The sequence below is a fragment of the Tachypleus tridentatus genome, chromosome 10, assembly GCF_004210375.1.
Source record: "Tachypleus tridentatus isolate NWPU-2018 chromosome 10, ASM421037v1, whole genome shotgun sequence".
In the NCBI taxonomy this organism is placed as follows: Eukaryota; Metazoa; Arthropoda; class Merostomata; order Xiphosura; family Limulidae; genus Tachypleus; species Tachypleus tridentatus.
The window spans coordinates 130,938,039-130,953,659 of NC_134834.1; the positions used below are offsets into that span (position 1 = coordinate 130,938,039).

The 15,621-nt window shown below is 34.8% G+C and overlaps 1 protein-coding gene across 8 annotated transcripts in view; it reads left to right on the plus strand.

Annotated features, from left to right (window-relative positions):
- Positions 1 to 1,104: 1,104 nt before the first annotated feature.
- Positions 1,105 to 15,621, plus strand: part of LOC143230317 (transmembrane protein 198-like) — a 48,152-nt gene continuing 33,635 nt past the window's right edge. Inside the window, exons 1-3 of one of the 8 annotated variants that reach the window (XM_076463639.1) lie at positions 1,105 to 1,516; positions 7,909 to 8,071; positions 14,020 to 14,116. Coding sequence is in view for 4 of the 8 variants with exons in the window: in XM_076463633.1 (XP_076319748.1) it covers positions 7,395 to 7,415; positions 14,020 to 14,074 (76 nt within the window). In the remaining 4 variants the exon portion in view is untranslated. Of the gene's footprint in view, positions 1,517 to 7,365; positions 7,416 to 7,908; positions 8,072 to 14,019; positions 14,117 to 15,621 lie in introns of those variants that run through there. The other 7 variants (XM_076463633.1, XM_076463641.1, XM_076463634.1 and 4 more) reach the window with 7 other exon arrangements.

The window sequence follows — 15,621 nt, forward strand, 5'->3', positions numbered from 1 at the left end:
CAGGAAATCATCCATTCCCCTTCTAATTATTGTAACATGTTAGCATCCACCAGTGCCGTGCCAGTAAACACATTCGAAAAATAATATGTCTTAAAGACATAGCCGCAATTTTACTGATGTTATTAAACAATTATTAAAAACTTTTTAAAGAATAATATCGCCCCCTACCTGTGGCACAGCAGCATGTCTGCGGATTTGAATAGCTAAACACCGGGTTTCAGTAGCCATAATGGGCATAGCACAGATAGCCCATTGTGTTGCTTTGTGCTTAATTTAAAATAACAACAACAACGAATACTATTCCTCCATACTTAAAGCTTAAAAATGTAAAGGGCGTTAAATATCTAACAGGTTCGTCATGGCCAGGTGGGTTAAGGCGTTCGACTCGTAATCTTAGGGTCGTGGGTTCGAATCCCGGTTGCACCAAACATGGTCGCCCTTTCAGCCGTGAGGGCGTTATAATGTGACAGTCAATCCCACTATTCGTTGGTAAAAGAGTAGCCTAAGAGTTAGCGGTGGGTGGTGATGACTAGCTGCCTTCCCTCTAGTCTTACACTACTGAATTAGGGACGGCTAGCGCAGATAGTCCTCGATTAGCTTTGCGCGAAATTCAAAACAAACAAACAAAATACCTAAAATTTAAAACTACGTGGAATCACTTGAAAACATATCGCATAATTTTTCAAATAAAAAATGTCTTTTTGTGTCTTGCTAGTCTTGTTTAACAAGTCTAGTTGGTCTTCTGAATATTAGAATAAGGAAATCAGATAATATTGCAGATTTTATTTTTATTTTCTCAAGATAAAATGAGAAATTTTAGGATACTTCTTCTATCCACAAAATGGTATATATTTATATTGACGAGAGAGGCAAGTTTTCATGTTAACAGCTAATTTGTGATATTGAGAACCTGAATACTTTTCTATCATTTGTCTTTCTTTTTTTGTTTGTTAATTATCATTTTAGGAAAAAACATGTATCAGTACTTTTATTATCACTATTCAAAACTGAATTATTTTGATTTATGCAGAAGTTTTGATAGAAATAATATAAAATATTTCGTTTTGTAAATATGTTTTCTCGGTAGATGACAGGGTACATACTGAAATTTATCTTGTGCACTGTTTGAGTGTCTAATTTGTAGGCCTAGTACCAGTTGGTTGTTATATAATTAATTTTACTGGCAGAATTGTTTTTGTATATGAATAAAATACTTAGTAACCTTAATACCCTGAAATGGGTTCTGCTATTTCACTGGTTATTCATGTAAAAAGATTTCAAACGTAAATTTGGAAAAAAAGTTTTGGAACAGAAATTCAAATTTATTGACAATGGTAGACACGCATTTTGTGCCATTCATACATAAGTTGTCACTGTAATCGAGTGTCAGGATGAAAGACTGTCAGACTTATAGTAACAGTACTACTATTGCGAATTAATACTAGTAATAGTACTTAAATTAATATTGTGTAAATCAAGAAGGACAAGAATTTTGAAGTAGGTAATAAAATTACAGGTAAGTTTTTTTTCCACATTTTTGGTGTTTAACACTGATGATTTGCAAATTTGGTATTAAAAAAAAAAGCTCATAATAGTAATGTTACTGAGACTAAGTGGATCTTTTAGAATTTCAAGTAATTAACATAATTTCCATACCTTAAGCTTGTATGTTACTTCAAATTTGTTTTATTAGCTTTCTGATATGGCACAAAAGTGTACCTGTCTTTCCTCAAGCGAAATTAAATTCTTAAATTGTTCTAATAAAAATAAGTTTTTATTCCTGTAATAATTTCAACAGTTCAAACTTTCCTTGAACCTTTACATTAGGCAATATCCTCGCTTAAATAAGGAGCAAAATCTTACACAAATGAGGCCTAACCAATAATTTGTGTAAGAAGAAAATTGCCTTTTTTGATGGCCAACCGTGTTAAGGCGTGCGACTCGTAATCTGAGGGTCGCGGGTTCGCGCCCGAGTCGCGCCAAACATGCTCGCCCTCCCAGCCGTGGGGGCGTTATAATGTGTCGGTCAATCCCACTTTTCGTTGGTAAAAGAGTAGCCCAAGAGTTGGCAGTGGGTGGTGATGACTAGCTGCCTTCCCTCTGGTCTTACACTGCTAAATTAGGCACAGATAGCCCTCGAGTAGCTTTGTGCGAAATTCCAAAACAAATTAGCTGCCTTCCCTCTAGTCTTACACTACTAAATTATGGACGTCTAGCACAGATAGCCCTCGAGTAGCTTTGTGCGAAGTTTAAAAAACAACAAAAAACAAAGCCTTTTTTGACTTATAGTCAGTAGTTGGTAAAGACTTCTTAAAAGTTTATTAACTTTACCAAAGTTAGCCAGATTGTAAAGCATTTTTATTGCACAGAAAATGGATATCAAGAGACAAACTTCTGCATGGAAATTTCTTGTGTAAAAAATAGTTGCTTTGAAAAATTAAAGTAACAGATCTAAAGCCCATTTTGTTTAGTATAAAAAATGTTTTCATACTATCACACAGAACTTTAAATAGCAGAAGGAAAGAAGAAAGTAAATACTTTATATATTTTGGGGCAAAATTAGAAAATTTGCACAGCTGAATTTTATTGAGTAATGAAGTGCAAGATGAAAATGTTCCCCATTTTGACCAAATATTACAGGGCACTACTTTGTTGGATTGAATGTGTGAGCTGAGTTCTGTATTAATTCCATGTATCAAATCATGATACCCAAATGCATTACCTAGAATGTAACATACTTAAGGGTTATATGCCAAATATTTTCTTCCAACTTTGTTAGGTCTAAGTCATTCTGCTGTAGTCCATCAGTATAATCCATCCACAAATTTAACCTACTAATTATAGCTCTATCAGTGTTATGCAAATAAGAAAAAACAATGGCTCTCACCACACCTGAGGCACATTACTACTAACAAAGCTGGAGTTGAATTTATATTTAGTAACAGAAGTAAATTTATCAATTTTGGTCTTCAAGAATATGCTTGTTCTTGTTAATATGACAAAAATGAGAATTGCACATCTGAACTTTAATCTACTTTAAAAAAAAATCCTTGGAAACATTTTCTCTGGTCAAGATGCTTCATGGATTTCAAACTACTCTTTTCTTTTTTTTTTAACTTACATCAAAGGATTAATATGTACATGATTCAGGTTAATTCCAATACACACATTTCCCATAGAATGCTCAGGGTCAGGAATGCTGCTAACATTCTATTCTGTAATAACAAAAGAAAACATTGTTTAAACAGCTCAGTCATTTCACAATATTCAATAAAAATCTTGCCATAATCATTCTGGGCTAATCTTAATTTTGGTGATGGTTTGTTATTCTGAGGGCCCAATGGTCTGAAGATGGAGGTTTTTTTGTTGTTGTTTTTTAATTAAAATGTTAGAGCGATTCTTTGGTTTAACTTGTGAAATTTTATGACAAAAATACCCCATGATCTAAAATGTTGCAACTTCTCATGAATGGTTAGATCATGTTTATGAATATTTCCCCAATATTATTTTCTTGAGAGCTTCACATTTATATGTTGGGATTAGACTTTGGAATCTAATAGCTCTTTTGAGAGAATGGACATCCAAAATTCTTATTTCATAGTGATTTGACAATAAATGTTACATCTCCAACTTATTAAAAACATTGAAAGATTCCAGTCAGCAAAATTATCTTGATACCAAACCAGTGCAGTGAGGTATACAATACTAATTAAATTATTTGTTTTTATTTAACACAAGAACTGGTACCTTAACTTCATCAAGATGTACCCTTTAAAATTTTTGCTTCAGATTATATCCATCTATTATGAACCTATGGATTTTAGTCATTCAGTTTTGATTTATTGTGAAAACCATTAATCTGTGACTGTTGGGCCTTCAGAATACTAGGTGGTCACCTTTATTTTAGCATTTTGCTTCTTTTTAGTATGCCTAAAAAATTTGTTGTTAGGGGCTTTTCAAAACTGTTCTAAGTTTATAAAATCTCAGTCATTAGTTTTTATAACTTTTCTTGACATAAAATCTAAGTTAAACCTTGAAAGACGTAACTTTCATGCACTGCATTCATAAATTTTTCATTTTCAAAACAAATGTTTCAGCAATATGACAGCCATTTTGTTTCATTGCATACAGCTAAAAATTTTATATACTTATATATAGATGCAATGGAAGTCATTACAGCATACTTGTAAGTACTTGAAACCAGGTATTCACAAAGAATACAGTTAGATTTTTAATTTGTTTTAGGATTTAACTGATATATAAGAATATTTGACCAATAAATATATTTGGATGAACAATGCATAAATCAGACATGTCTTATGTTATATAATGGTAACAAGAACAAAAATATTTTGAATAGTAGAAGAGTAATTGAAAAGTGCATCTGGTTCAAGGACTATTGCTATTAATGGTCAAAATATGGTGAACAGAATACTGATAATGCAAAATTAACATCAAAGGTCAACACAATCTGAAAGGGGTGTATGTTTGGTAATGTCATTCTTCCTGCAGTTCTATACCTCTACCATTTTTTTTTTGTAATAGGTGTTATACTTGTACTCTTTCTTGGTTTTTTCCTTTATATTGCTGCCCCACCCCTCTATAACTGGCTCATTGGTATGTCTGAGAGTTATATAGATAAACATTTAATTTACTACTTATGATGGCACAACACAGATAACCCATTGTGTAATTTTGTGCTAAAGAAACAAGCTCTTACGTATCCTCAGTAAATCAGTTAGATTGATCTTCCCAGTTATCTCTTTTTTTACTTTTGAAAATGCTATTTATTTTTTTAAATTTTCCAAACCTGTCAACACCATCTTTTAAGCTATCTCAATGCACCATATATATGGCATGTGACATGGATTTTAAATTGGTTTTCTGAAAATTAAGGAGTAAAATTAATTTCTCTTCACCTCAACATATAGCAAAACATCAACCTAGATATCAAATAATCACTCTCTACCAAAAGTTATCTCACTTCAACTTTAATAACCACATCCTCATAAGTGCCATATGGCAGATAATAATAAATCTAAAATGGCATTCCATCTAGTTGGTTTTCTGACCATTTGCTCTAAGATATGTGAAGAATCACTTCAAAGCAAAGTTAGATGAGATCTGATTTGAGGTGCTAATGATTGTTAAGGGTAGTGTGTTTTTTTAAGGGAGAATAGTGGGATCAGGGAGAATACAAGTTTTGGCAGGGTAGGAGTCATATTCAACTAAGACAGCTTTATTTTTTTAACAGGGTGGTTGCCCTTTAGATGCAGTAAATGCTAAGGAATTTAAGAGAAAGATTGATAAATATTTGAATGACATGAACAAACTTTTTTAAAGCTTATTTACATGGATGAAGTGGCCTAAATAGATAACACATTCCTCCTTTAAATTTTATTGTATCTTCTACTTAGTAAAATTGCTAAAGAAAAGGATTTTGGCGTGTTGATGAAATAGTCACTCAAGCCAATGAAGCAGTACTCCTATGCTAGTAACAAATATTATATACATAAAATTTTATTTTTACCATTTATTTATACACATAGAATGTATACAGTTTTGGTCTTCTTATTAAGAAAGTATATTGACTTATTGGAAAGGATTCATAAGAGGGCTAATTAAATGATCCAACATTGAAAAGATAAATCTTTTTATTTTCTTTTGAGGAAAAGGAATGGAAGTAATCTCACTGAATTTCACAAGACTATCTGGGTGATTAACAGAACAAAAGCTTCTCATTTCTGTGTATTTAAGTGTATGTTCTGAAGACAAACAAGATGAAAGGACACAACTTTTAATATTTAGGAAAGACATACCACATTACAATAAAGTAGTTTTGTTTTTTGAAGAGAGTGGTTGACTTATGGAAGTTATCACCAGCATTAATGGTATCCAGCACTTTACAAAATTTTTTAAATTTAAATAATTTTCTAAATTAAAAAATGGATTGGTTTAAGTTTTTACTTTTTCACATGAGTGGGTGCATAGGGATAACTTAAAAAGATCAAATGATTCCTTTGTGTTCATGTGTTACATATATGTTATGCTTATAAACAAACTATTCTCTCCAGATTTTCACCATTTTGCTTATTTTTGCCATACCTAAAAACTGTTGTTAGGAGCTAAAAACTATTATTATTTTTCAAACAATTTTAAATTTATAAAATCTCAAAGACATTACTTTTTATTGTTATTGTGGATACAAACTGTAAGATAAACATTGAAACACTAAGCTTTCATAAAAGCATTTATTTTTTTCATTTTCAAAACTAACATTTCAGCATTATGGCAGCCATTTTGCTTCATTGCATATAGCTGAAACGTGTGCTAATGTTCAACCATTTTAATTCATTATAAACTAAATTTACCATTTAATTTAGCAAGTTGTAATAATTTTCCATTTTTTCTTAATATTTAATATCAGTATCTCATGCAGTATTATAATAAGTATTCTTACACAGTCCAAAAAAAAGCCCTAACCAAATTAGACTTACAATCTCGGTATTAAGCCTAATGCCACAATGTTAGATTAAACTGTATCTGCAGTAATAAAAAATTTAAATGTTAAGTCTTAACTAGTTTGCCTAAAATACTCAAAAATATATATTCTGAATTTTCAGTGATACTTATTCTTTCCTGATTGTAGTTTTTACCTTCTAAAAGCATTTGTAACTTCTGTGTCAAAGAACTGAAAAATATTCTGCTCCTATCTTATATCAAATAGCAACAGCATATAATATTGTTATTAAACAATTACACCACGAAATATTTTGTTATTATTTGTGTATTCATACTTCATAACTTAACAAGATTGCATGAAAATAATATTAATTTTGCCAGCTTTGCTCCAAAATGAATAGCGCATGAGTGTTTATCATATTTTATAATTTTCTTGGTCCCATGCTGTCCTTACATATGTTTTATTCATAGTTAATTAACTGTTTAATCTAATGGCCACAAGTACGCACTACTGCCAATATAAGGCCAAACACTAGTTTCCATTGTACATTTCTATGAAACACTGCAAGGTTAATCATAGACAATATATCTTTACATATTTTCCTTAACCCTTCCATGTAAGTAGGTCAGGGACATAAAATTCATTACAATTGCATCAGGAGACATGGCAAGTACTTGTGGTTACTATTATCTCAGTTACTTGACCATTTCTTTCATGAAAATAGTCATTGATTTCAAAGTATGACTGAAAATATAAACTTTTGTCTTGCAAGCCCTTGCTTTTCCTGTTTCTGTTGATTAAATGTATCATGTTAATGGTAAAAATATTTATTAATGCATCTACATTGTATTGAATTTAGGGGTCAAAGGGTTGTAATTAATAACTGTGATTTCATTCTTTAGATGAGAGGTACTCTGGAATGGCTTGAGAAATGATTTCAGAGAATCTTGTGGTAATAAAAATTGCAGTATTATTTTATAATTCTTTTTTGGATGTTAATGGTAGATATCTTTAAAGTGTTGCATCATTTGGCTCTGAATCATTTTGTAATCTCATCATATAAATTTTCTCACTCAAAATTATAAAAATGCAGTATTATTTTGTCAAAAAAAGCAGCGAATTTTCCTTTAGTCACAGATACAGGAGATCAAATTAAACCCAATAAATCGTACAGTTGTGGTGCAAGACTACAAAATGTATTGGTGACAGGTGACCTTATCTTTCAAAATACCATTGCTGGCATATTATAGTGTATTTTATCATCAATATTGTGTCAAAATCGAGTTATACCTGATACTCATAATTGGTAAGCATTTATTGTATGTGTGTGTTTATATTGTTTGAATACAATAAACTTAACATTGTATTCAATGTTATAAAAAGGGATGGTACCTTACCTCTGTGTCACTTGGGACTCCCTTGGCTTTCCTACTTTTTTCTTTCAGATGAAGAGTATACTGTAGATGAGACAAGATGTAGATTCTCATGGAGCTCCTACTATCAGGTGACACATTCCAGGTGCTTTCTGAAGAGAGCTCATAGAGGTTTAGTGTTTGCACTGGCCTTCCACAATTTCAGTGTGGAATTCAAGTTATGCTTTATGTGTAGGTAAGGTACCATTTCAGAACTTAACATTCTCCTCTTCTGAAAATACATTTCCAATAGATACTTCTTTACACCTGTCCTCCACATTTGTAGTGTACGTTCTTTTTTCCTCACCTAAGAATAAAGTTTATCACGTACAAGTCTTTAAAAGGAGTTTAGAGAACTACCACTGCATGATGTCATCTTGCACTAGGGCAGTTAACAATTAAACACTTTTTTTAGGTAGGAATTAACTCAAAATTAGTGGCATGTAAGTCTCGCAGAAAGATGTATGAAGGAATCAAGTTATTCTGTGTGAAGTGGAAAGAACTTATTGGAAATACTTTTTCAGGTAAGAAAAGTGTTAACTTGTGTCATCTGATGAGTTTGTAGTCACAGACCAAGCCAACTTGTACTCACTAATATCCTTAGTTGATGCTTTGGAAGAGTTGATTAATATTGTGGTATAGACATTGGGAAATGTTCTCCTTTGTATATATTGCAGATTATTGTACCAAAAGTTTTTCTTAAATTGATAACAAAAGCCAAATACACTTCAGCTATGTTGATTATTTTCTAGATTAAATGCAACATTTTCAAGTTAGTAATGAGACATGATCTTTCCTTTCTAAATTCATACTGAGTATATATAATGTTATAAAACTTTACTAAATTCTCTTCCAGAATTTCTTTAATTATAGATTCTAATACTTTCTCAACCATTGGCTTCTTGGTGTGGATTCCTATACGTGGTGAGAGGACTTCCCAGGGAAGGCTCTGTTCTTTCAGTTTACCTCCTTGTTGGGGTCGAACCCTAACACACCACTTTGGCCTTGAATTCCTGAAGGCGGGCAGCCTTGGGGTATCCCCCCTTGGGTCAGTTGGCTGGTTCACTTGGACTAGGGACCAACCAAGTACCAGTGTTGGATGTTCTCAACAAGTGTTGTGGACATTGTATATGATGCTGGTGTTTGGATATAGTGATCACGAAACCCTGGCATTGCTGCAGTGTCCTAGTTTGGCGTTGTAGTGCATCCCCTTGTAGGACCCCATGATGGGTGGGATCAGTGGGTACTAAAATATTCCTTTTTTTGTTATGGATCCTCAAAATAAAAATTTAAATAAAATAGTGAAAAAACAGTCTATAGGTAAATGACCACATCTTGAAGATTCTGAGCAACAATCATCAACATCTGTAACACCTGTTGTACCTCTTTCTCATACTACATTCTCTTTCAGACAAACCTTTAGGGCAAATGTCTCCCTTTTTCATTCAGAAGGGACTTGCTGGCTCTCCAAAGTCAGTAAAGAAGCTTTGATCTGGTGAGATATTGGTGGAAACATCCACATCTCAACACAATGAACTCCTCTTGCATTCAAAGGCAATTGGGGATATATCTATTGAGGTGATATCTCGTGCTACTTTGAATTCATTGCAAGGAGTTATTGTTGAAAGGGATTTGAAGAACATCCCAGAGTCAGATATTCTTGCTGGTTTCTCCACCCAAGGTGTTTCTGCAGTGAGGCATATCTCCATTTACAAAGATGAAATTATGATACTGACCAATGTCCTCATTCTCACGTTTACATCACATCCATCTGCCACCATCAAGGCAGGTTATCTTAATTGTAGGGTATGACCATACACTCCAAACCCTCTTAGATGTTTCCAGTATCAGTGGTTCAATAACTCAAAGAAGTCATGTCGTGATTCCTTGATGCTGCTCGTTGAGGCGACAAGGACCACAATGACTACTAGTGTCAAACAGACCATCATTGCATTAATTGCAATGGCTCTCACCTGTCCTACTTTCATTCTTGCCCTAAATAGTTGGAAGAAAAAGAGGTGCAGTAGTTGAAAATGATTTAAAACATTACTTACCCTGAGGCTCGAAAGTTGCTGTTCACCACTTCATCTCAGATGTATGCTGCTGCACTTCTTCCACAACTGGATCTCTCTGTGCCTCCAAAAGAATCATCTTCAAACCAAATGAAAAGTCTTTTGACCTCCATGGTTAAAAAGTTGATGAATCAATTTTAACACCCATCTCTGTCCCTAACATACATTCCAGCAAATCCTAAAATTCACTTCCTTTGGTTCTAGATATGGGCATTTCTTTGGGTACATCTCCCACCCCAAGCTGCAAAACGATCATTCGTTCACATCTTCAGTCACTAGAATTGTCTTCCAACAACAAAGACCTGCCCAATCGACCCAGGATAGGGTCCATGGAGGTCTATAGACCTCCCTCGATATAAGACAGTAAAGAGAAAGACGTCTTAAACAGAAGGGTTCTGGCCACCTTGATACAATAGAACTTTCAAGGTTTACATTCTAATCTGGATGACATCAAAACACTGATTGCTTCCTACCTTCCTGTATGTTCTTTCTTGCAGGAAACATTTCTGAAACCTGCCAATACAGTCACCTTTCAGTGGTTTTCTTTGTATAGAAATGACAGGCTGTGTGATGGATGAGTGCATGGGGGGATGGCACTGTTGGTTGATCAGCATATGCCCATCCTGTCTTTGCCACTCAACACACTGTTGGAGGCAGTAGCCATCCATGTTTCCTTGGGTCATACCATCACTGTTTGTTCTCTCTGCCTGTCACCTGGAGAGACATATGATCAATTAGACCTTGATTTTTCTCATTGAACAGTTGCCATCTCCATTTTTAACCCTGGGGACTTTAATGGACATCATCCCCTCTGAGGAAGTGCTGATATTGATAGGAGAGGTCGCTCTGTAGAGCATATGCTCTCTAATCACAATCTTTCTCTTATCAATACCAGTTCTTCTACTTATTTTCTTATACGTACTCAGTCCTTTACTGGTATTGATCTCTCAATATGCTCACCTTCACTATTCTCCCACTTTTCATGGAGGGGTTGACAATGATGTACGAGGCAGTGATCATTTTCATATAATTTTGAAAGAGACTGGCCATGGTAGATGCCACCTGACCTGTGTGCCCTGGTGAAAGCTGGATCAAGCAAACTGGCCCTCTTTCACTGCTCTTGCAGAACTTGATCCTGCCATCATCTGTAAGCCATCAATAGAAGACGGTGTGGCAGCAGTAACTGACTGTATTATACAAGCAGCTACGCAGTGTATTCCTAAACCCTTAACACGTTTTCTGGAATAACCTTGTCCATGGTGGAAGGCACAAAAACAGACCTGGAATACTTTTTATAGGTATCCCACTCTCTCACAACCAGCATGTCTTTTACCATCAGTTCCAAAGTCATATGGGACAAGATTTGAAAGGTCAGTGGGTAATATAATTCTGTCCTCATCTTGATCTTGCTCTCTGATGACCAGGAAGTAGTTGATACACAAAGCATTCCAGATACTCTCGCTGAAAGGTTTTGCTTGGTATCTAGCACTTCTGCTTCTTCCACCTTCTTAGCCATCAAGACTCGGGCAAAGTGATCACCTCTTTTCTTTTAAGCTGATTGTCTTTATGACTGTAATTGTCCTTTTACACTGGTGGAACTCAGATTGGCCCTTCATCAGTGGGTCTATCTAGCTCTTGCTTTTCTTGTTATTCTTCTGATTGTTTTTAACTTGATCTGGCTATTGAATGTTTTTCCTGATGCCTGGTTCTAGGCTATTGTATTACCTTTCTCTAAGCCTGGGAAGGATCCCAAGATTCTTTCAAACTACCGTTCAGTTGATTTGATGAGCTGTCTCTGTAAGACCTTAGAGAGGATAGTTAATGCTCATCTTGTTTGGTTCTTCAAATCAGACAACCTCCTCTTGCTCACACAATGTGAGTTCCGATGACAGCACTCTGCTATGGACTGCCTGATTCGACTTGAAGCGTCAATCAGAGAAACCTCTCTCAAATGACATCTTGTATCAATATTCTTTGACATTGAGAAGGCTTATGATACAACATGGATGCATGGCATTTTGCAAGACGTCCAAATATATGGGTTACATGGTCATTTGCTTGTTTTTATTTAAAAATTTTTAATTGACATGAGATTCCAAGTTTGTGTGGGTTCAACACTTTACTGTTCTTTTTTGCAGGAACATGGAGTTTCTCAGGGCTGTGTTTTGAGTGTGACACTTTTCAGTATAAAGACTAATGCTGTCACTGAACAACTCCCTCTTACTGTGGCAAATGGGCTCTGTGTTGATGACTTTCACATCTCATGTCAGTTGCCGAACATGAAGTATATTGAGCAGCAGCTACAGACTGCCCTCAATTGTTTACTGAAGTGGACCACAACAAATGGCTTTAACTTCTCTCTCTCTCTAAAACTGTTTGAATGCACTTTTTCTGCCAATGGGGTGTTCACCCCGATCCTGAACTCTATATTAGTGAAATTGTGCTGCCTGTGGTCCCTAAGATGAAGTTATTGGGGCTTATCTTTTACCGTAAGCTGACCTTTATACCACACATCAAGCAGCTACGGGTCAAACGTATAAGAGTGCTGAACAGGCTCTGTCAGGACCCAGTTTTAAAAATGCTAGACTCCATTCATCATCAAGGACTTTGGCTCTGCACTGGAGCTTTCAGCACTCCTCCAGTTCAGAGCTCATATATAGTCTCATGAATCTTGTTTGCACCTTCACTTTTTGCAACTATCTTTACTATATGCTTTGAAACTTCGTTCCTTACCAAAGCATCCCACCTGGAGTTGTATTTTCCTTCCTCAGTGGGCCTTGCTTTTTCAGAACAGACGGTCTGCTATTGCTCCTTTTCGTCTTCGTATCCAGGTGTAGTTGAATGAATTGGGTCTGTCCTTGGATAACATTGCTGTATCCACTGGTCAGCCAATCCCACTATGGCTTCTTACACTCCCCAGTTGTGACCTATCTTTAAGTCATCTGAGAAAAGTAGACACTCCTGATTGGAAATACATTGGTTTTTGCTGAACATCTTTTGAACCATCCTTCCATTCTTATGTATACAGATGGTTAGAAATCAGGTGATTGTGTGGGCTATGCCATGGTTTGTTGTGGTTCAGTGGTTGCACCCAGAATCCCCTCTACAGCTTCTGCATTCACTGATGAAGTGTACACCATTTCTCTTGCCCTGGATCACATAAAAGCTAAGCAGTACTCAGACTGCACTACTTACATTGACTCAGTTCTCTATTGGCCCTGGAATTGCTTCACGTCAGTTCAAACCCTGTTATTGCCCATATTCAAAACCGACTGGCCCATTTCTTTTTAACATCTACTTCTATCCAGTTTCTCTGGATACCAGGCCATGTTGGTATTCACGGGAATGAGCTCACCGACACTGTTGCTAAATCTATCTGCTCTGGCATTATCACTGCTCTGCCTGTTTCATACATGGACTATGGTCTTGTATTTGAGGCTTGGCTCTGTACCAGTTGACAGCCGACTTGCAGTGAGCAATGTGAAACAAGCTTTTCCAAATAAAACCCTATATATTGGTCGTCTTGATTCTATAAGGATCAGAAAGAGGAAGTTGTTGTAATTAGACTACACATTGGTCACAGTTTTTTAACTCATCGTTTTTTTTTTATCTGGAACTGATGCGCCAGTGTGTAGTTTGTGTAACACTCAGGTCACTATAAGCCACATTTTACTGTCTTGCCATTGTTATGACTCAACGATGGCACCAATTTAATCATGTTCTGTCCCAAGGTTTATCCATTACATAAGACAATGTTATTGCTAATGGTGACACTGTCCACCTTGGAAATGTTTTTAGTTTTTTAAAGGCCATCAATCTTTGTAATGCTATTTAAATTTTGTAATTTATACATTACACATTTTTTAGTGTGATTTCATTTTTAAGAATCAAAATCCATCTAGTTTGATTTGAAATTAGAAAATGGCCGTAATGTCAAATAACTTAAAAAGAAATGGAAAGACTAACTTCAGGTGACTAACGCTGCTGTTTGGACTATCTGTTAGTCATTCTGGCGAGTTATAATTAAAACTTTGCTTCAAATCTTTTAAAACTTTTATTACTTTACTTTCAGAAAATGGCCATAATATCAAATAACTCCAAACCAGGACTGGAATGGTCAACTTCAGGTGACTGATGGTGGTTTTTGATCTTACCTGTTAGTCTTCCTGGCAAGTTATGATAATTATAGTTATGCTACAAAAAGTCCTTTACAACTTGTATTACTGTAGTCTTTCTCTTACTGCTATAGACTAGATGTAAACATTGGTTTTAATGCTATTTATGTTTTTTTAAACTTTGTTTAGCTTTACCTTAATTTCTTTTTATTAATTTTACTAATTTTACTTTAATGTTAACTTTTTACTAGATGTTTGGTGCAGTTAGCCTAGCTGCTTTGTGCCTTAAAACACCAAACCAACCAACCAATCAATTCAACCATTAGTGATACTAATTCGCCAATAATTCTGTGGAATTCCAGTATATTTTTTTTTGTTTTCTTATGATAGGGAGGATACCAATATATTGAAATTAATACAGAGACAGACAGCTGATTTAATTTCTTAAGTTACATGTATTTAAGCTTTGAGTAAAATGCAAGGTTTTTGGATCTTATTTAATGCAAGAGTGTACATGCAAAAGAATGAAACAAGAATTAAGTTGTTTTTTAAATTATTATGATTTGAACAGCTTTACTGTTTGAGAAGTGGAATGAAACAGTTAGAAATTCAAACTTAACTATCAATAACAATATGTTTAAAATTTAAAAAACTTTTCAGCTGGAATTAGAAACTTGAAATAGTTTAACTGATGATGTGGCGTATGTTGTTCTTTATATTTTACTGATGCAAAGAACATACGTGTTTTGGAAATGTTTTGTATGCATATGTGAGTTAAGGGTGATATCAGTGAGTCAAATGTCTTTTTGTGTTTCTGCTTTTGTACTTCAAACACCTCTTAACACAGCATCAAAAGCTGTTATAAATCACCATCTAGGCACAAATTCAGTTGAGAAACAGTGAATCCCATCTGTGTCTTACCCACTGACCCTATTTATTACACAAGTAGATACATACAGAGATGCCAACCATTACGATTTGAGCGTAATCATGACAATTTTGGTGTATACATTACGACTATATGCTCATACAGACAAATATTACAACTTTTTGCAACTCCCAAATTATTATATATTATATAGGCCTATACAATAAAGTGATAAATTGTTCCCTTAGGGCTTGAAAGGGGTGAAAAGAAAATTTTTAGTGAGATACAAATAAATTTTAATAATAAATTAAAGACATAGTCCAAACGGCCACTTGAGATAATCATGTTTGTTCTTGAAATAATAAAAAAAATATTTGTATCTCCGAAGTCTACCAATAGTTTGAATGCAGTGCTTCTCCATACTAGGTACGTGGGGGAATTTATAGTTATGTCATCAGTGCTTGGCAGCCAATCAGCACTCTTGTAGTTGGGTATTTCTCGTTTTCTAACCGGCATAGAAACACCAATGTGAACATTCACAAGATGGAAAAAAAGAGGCCTTGTTCACCAGATTGTTTTGTTTCTGGCAAATTTGAAAGGACTAAAACTGGGAATCAAAAATTTAGGAAAGAGTATAGTGCAAAATATCCAGTCATTGCATCAAAAGTCAGTCACAGTCATGCGTTTTGTA